We start from the raw sequence: 4,603 nt of genomic DNA on the forward strand, positions 1-4,603 counted from the left end.
ACAAAAAAGTGAGTTATCAAGCTCTATTTCTGTTTGGCTCACTTGTCAATGCAACTATCCTCACAACATGTCTCCAACTAACTAGAATGCACAATCTTTTTCATTCTCTTATAAACACACATTCTCTTTATGCCTCTTGCTCTCTCTCTCTCTCTCCTGTATTGCTCTCTCCATTCTCTCTACCCCACAATCAAACCAAGGAGAAAGGATGATGGTGAAGGAGTGATAAGGCGGGAATCCATGATGGCCTGGAAGATACAAGAGAGCACCAACACTTATCCTTGCTAGGGATTTGGCTTTTGAGAATTGTAATCTCCCTAGCAAGGGAAGATCCCAAGATGGAGTTACCAATGCGAAGGCGAAGGACGAAACTTCGAGGAGTTCAAGCATCATCGATGCCTATCTTTGCTTCTTCTCCATCCCTTGGTAAGATGAGTCACCAACTACATCATCCTTGACCCCTAGAGACCAAGGTCTAGGTAGTTCTTCACTTAGAAACCTTCAAATGAGTGTTCTCATGAACCTAGCTAGCATAGCTCAATGCACATTGCTAGATGAGATCTAGGATACCTTATGAACACTTATACAAAGTCTCCTACACATGAAAGAACTCTAGATGCGCTTTTTACGCACTAAATTACTTAGAACACACTCATTGTGATTTTTTGGATAATAACACCCGCAAATTACATTAAGAGCTCAAAAACCTTATGCAGAAACTTCTACAGTTCATGGACTGTATAAAAATAATGTCGTAATGTTTCGGTGCATTATCTCTCTAAAGTCTAGAGAGGGTGTTTCTTGCGATGCCACATGTTATCAAACAGTCCATTCTCACTTTTTTATTTGTTACTATATGGCAGAGACCAACAATGACATAAAAGAATAAAACTCACGGGCAGCTGCAAGCCAACGATAGTCATGTTCCGAGCACAACTGTGCATACTGGTGATGAGAGCACTCTTGTTTCATGCTGACTAGCTAGTTGCATGTATATGATTTCTTTATATAACATAAACCAAGATAAGTTTCGGTGGTAAGAGACGAGTGCTCTCATCCTAGAGATTATAGTTCGAATCCTAATGGACCACGGGGAGGGGGACGAAAGGTGTAGGGTGTGTTTGGTTGGATGTATAAGAAGGAATGGAAGGGACGGCCACAACTTCTTTAGTGGTTGGATCAGAGTCAAGCGGAGGCGAGCTAAACACCGGAGTAATTTTTTGGTGGCGGCGTGATCCAAAAAATTGAGGGGACGGTGTTGCCTCCGCCTCATTCAACTTTGACCTCAAACCAAACACACTCGCAGTGATTCGTCAAGCCGACACACCTACCACACATATAAATGATTGTCGACACACCCTGAATCAAATAAATAACCGCCACATGCGTAACATCTTAAATCGTATGGCATGAACATAGGTAGCCTGCAAACAATCTCTTTCGTGGAGATGTAAAAAAATCCCTTTGGTGGACGGCCGACTTCGATTTTGTTTTTAAAAAGAAAAACCATTCTGACATAGAAGTACAATCTTTGGTGGAATAATTTACACGCATTCACATTCTACAACTGCTCCTTTTTGTTGTTCATCTACCATACTTACCATAATCTCAATTTAAATACGTCTACCGGTCCGCAATCATTAAGAAGCCACAGCACTCGGTAATCCAATGCGTGGCAACGCCTTGTTCTCGCATGCACTACTGTATGTAAAGGTAGAAGAAAGAAGATTCAGCTCCTACCTGATGAAGAAACAAAAAAAAAATCACCATACATACAGTTCTCGTGCACTACTGCGTCGCGGCTAGTACAACTGATCCAACAGGACGTGATTAATTCACCACAAAGAAGATGGCGATCAGATGTACTCTTTTGGCGGGTAGCTCTGAATGCTGTCCACCCACGGGTTGCAGTTGCTGCCACCGCCGGCGCCGTCGGCGTGCACGGGCGGCACGTCGCGGAGCGCGCGCCAGACAGCACTGTTGCACTTGAATCCGGATCCGAATCCGATCTGCCACACGCGGTGGCCGCGGCGGACGCGGCCCTTGGCCTCGGCGTAGGCGAGCTCGTACCAGAGCGAGCTGCTGCTGGTGTTGCCGAAGCGGTGCAGGGTGCACCTGCTGGGCTCCATGTCCGCGTCCCTGAGCCCCAGGCTGCGCTGCACCTCCTCCAGCACGGCGCGCCCGCCGGCGTGCACGCAGAAGTGTTCAAACGCGCGCCGGAAGTCCGGGATGTACGGACGGACACCGCGGGAGCGGAGGGCGCGGCGGAGCACGAGGGACTTGAGGAACTTGAGCTGCTCCGATATCGGGAGCACCAGCGGGCCCAGGGTGGTGATGTTCGTCTTGAGCGCGTCCCCGGCGACGGCCATGAGCTCGCGCGCCAGCGACACGCCGACGCGGCCGGTGCCGTCCTCGCGCTGGTACACGCAGCCGTAGCACTCGTCCGCGGCGCCCTTGTGGGTGCGTACCGTGTGTAGCAGCCTGTACTTGGCGCGCCCGGCGTCGGCGCGGCGGTTGGACAGCAGCGCGGCAGCGCCGCCCATGCGGAAGATGCAGTTGGACAGCAGCATGGAGCGGTCGTTGCCGAAGTACCAGTTCAGCGTGATGTTCTCGGTGCTCACCACGACGGCGTAGCACCCGGGGTTCGCCTGCAGCATGTCCCTGGCGAGGTCCACGGCGATGAGCCCTGCGCTGCACCCCATGCCTCCAAGGTTGAACGACTTGACGTCCTCCCGCATCTTGTAGCGGTGCACTACCATGGACGCCAGCGACGGCGTCGGGTTGAAGAGGCTGCAGTTGACGATGAGCACGCGCACATCGCGGCGTGGGTCGATGCCCGTGGCCGAGAATAGCGAGTCGAGGCAGCCGAACATGACGGCCTCGGCCTCCGCGCGCGCCTCCTCCATAGACAGCCGCGGCGGCCGTGCCTGGATGCCCGGCGGGAGGTACGTCCGATCGCCGAGTCCGGAGCGCTTGGTGATCTTGGTCTGGAACTCGAGTGCCTCCGCGTTGAAGCAGCCCGTGCTCTCTGTCATGTCCAGGAAGCCCTCCTTGGAGATGGCGTGCTCGTTGCCCGGCCTGTAGCACGCGAAGTCCACGAGGTACACCGGCCTTGGGCGCATGAGGAAATACACGGTGAGCAGCAGCACCGCCGCGGCGAGCCACGCGATGCAGGTGAGCAGGTCGAGTGAGTAGAACTTGTCCGCGCCAACGAGCGAGTATGCCGCCGCGACGAGGAGCGACGGCGCGAGCGCGAGCGGGACCCATGAGGAGGGCGCAGGGATGGCGCCAGAGCGCAGGCCGAGGCGGACGTACTTGAGGTTGACGCTGCGCGCGAAGTCCGGCAGCCGACGCCGGATCTTGACGACGAAGCTGCTAGGCTCTGCGTCGGCCTCCGCGAAGGCCAGCTCGGCCGTGAGGCGCTCGCGCTCCATGACCGCCGCCGTTGACGGCGCGGACTCCATGTTGTCACCTTCAGTTTGGACGTGACTTCTTTGCGTGCGCGGGACTTCGTTGTGCTGGTTGGAGTTGGGTAGAAAATGGACAAGGGTAGCAAATCAATTTATAGGCGTTTTGTTTTGTTGGAGACGAAAATGCTACGAAAGTAAACTGACGTCAAGTTGAAACTGAGGATAGCTACAACTGCCATTTTAGCGGTCAAAATTCACGTTCCAGAATCCTGATGGAAGCAAATTTGCTAAGAAACCTTTGGATTTTACCCAAATTACCCTCTATTTGCGTAGAAAAATTGTTTTCGCTGACCCATCGACGGTCAGAAAGTATTTTCGATAGAGACGTTGGAGAGCTAGATCCATGCCATGAACTGGAGGAATTTTCTGCTTCGTATGAATCTCGCGGACTACTACGTACTCGATTCGAGGTTTCAATCCAGCGGAGTATGAACCACTATAAAACACTACACTAAAACGACTCACATCCAACGGCCACTTAATCTCCGACGGGTTTCTACACCATCGTCGGACGTAAGCTTATATCCGACGGTCTCTGTTGGCCATCGGATATAATAGATTATGTCCGATGACTTGTCGGACATAAACTTATGTCCGACGGTCCGACTGACAGTCGTCGGACTTAAGCTTATGTCCGATGGCAGGCTATCAGGCATAATCGATTTTAACGTGTGTGGTCAGTCACCACCGTTTCATTTCCATCTGCGCGCTATCCACCGCTTGCTCGCTGCCGCCGCCGCCGCGCTGCCGTTAACCGCCCCAGCCCCTGGTCAGGCCACTCTACTCGTGCCCGCCGCCCCAGCGCCCACCACTGCCGCCGAGCCTCTGCCTAGCGCCGACGGTCACCACCGCCGCCCTGGCACCTGCCCCGATGCCGGTGGCCCCGACTCGTCCCCCGCCCCGCCCCGCCCACGCTGACGACCGTCCCGCCGTCAAGCCGCTAAGTGAGTATTTTTAATTTTTAGTATAATTTTGGCAATGTATATATTGTTTTCTAGTTGTCTTTTTCAGTATTAGATTTTTTGTATGTTTAATATTGTTTAGCTTGTTATGTCCGACGACCAGAATTTGATTATGTAATAAATTAATTTGTTTTAGTTTACTTACTGGTGTATAGATAATTTAAACTTTTA

The 4,603-nt window shown here is 52.4% G+C and overlaps 1 protein-coding gene across 1 annotated transcript; it reads right to left on the reverse strand.

Moving 5' to 3' along the window:
- Nucleotides 1-1,497: 1,497 nt before the first annotated feature.
- Nucleotides 1,498-3,532, reverse strand: LOC100286157 (uncharacterized). Its single transcript, NM_001159045.2, has one exon. The coding sequence runs from the start codon at nucleotides 3,462-3,464 to the stop codon at nucleotides 1,857-1,859; it is 1,608 nt and encodes a 535-aa protein (NP_001152517.2). The 5' UTR covers nucleotides 3,465-3,532; the 3' UTR covers nucleotides 1,498-1,856.
- Nucleotides 3,533-4,603: the final 1,071 nt, after the last annotated feature.

The sequence above is a fragment of the Zea mays genome, chromosome 1, assembly GCF_902167145.1.
Source record: "Zea mays cultivar B73 chromosome 1, Zm-B73-REFERENCE-NAM-5.0, whole genome shotgun sequence".
NCBI lineage: Eukaryota > Viridiplantae > Streptophyta > Magnoliopsida > Poales > Poaceae > Zea > Zea mays.

What these genes read in the sequence shown, in the direction of transcription:
- LOC100286157 (NM_001159045.2), bottom strand. Translation starts at nt 3,464, where the DNA reads ATGGAGTCCGCGCCGTCAACGGCGGCGGTCATGGAGCGCGAGCGCCTC.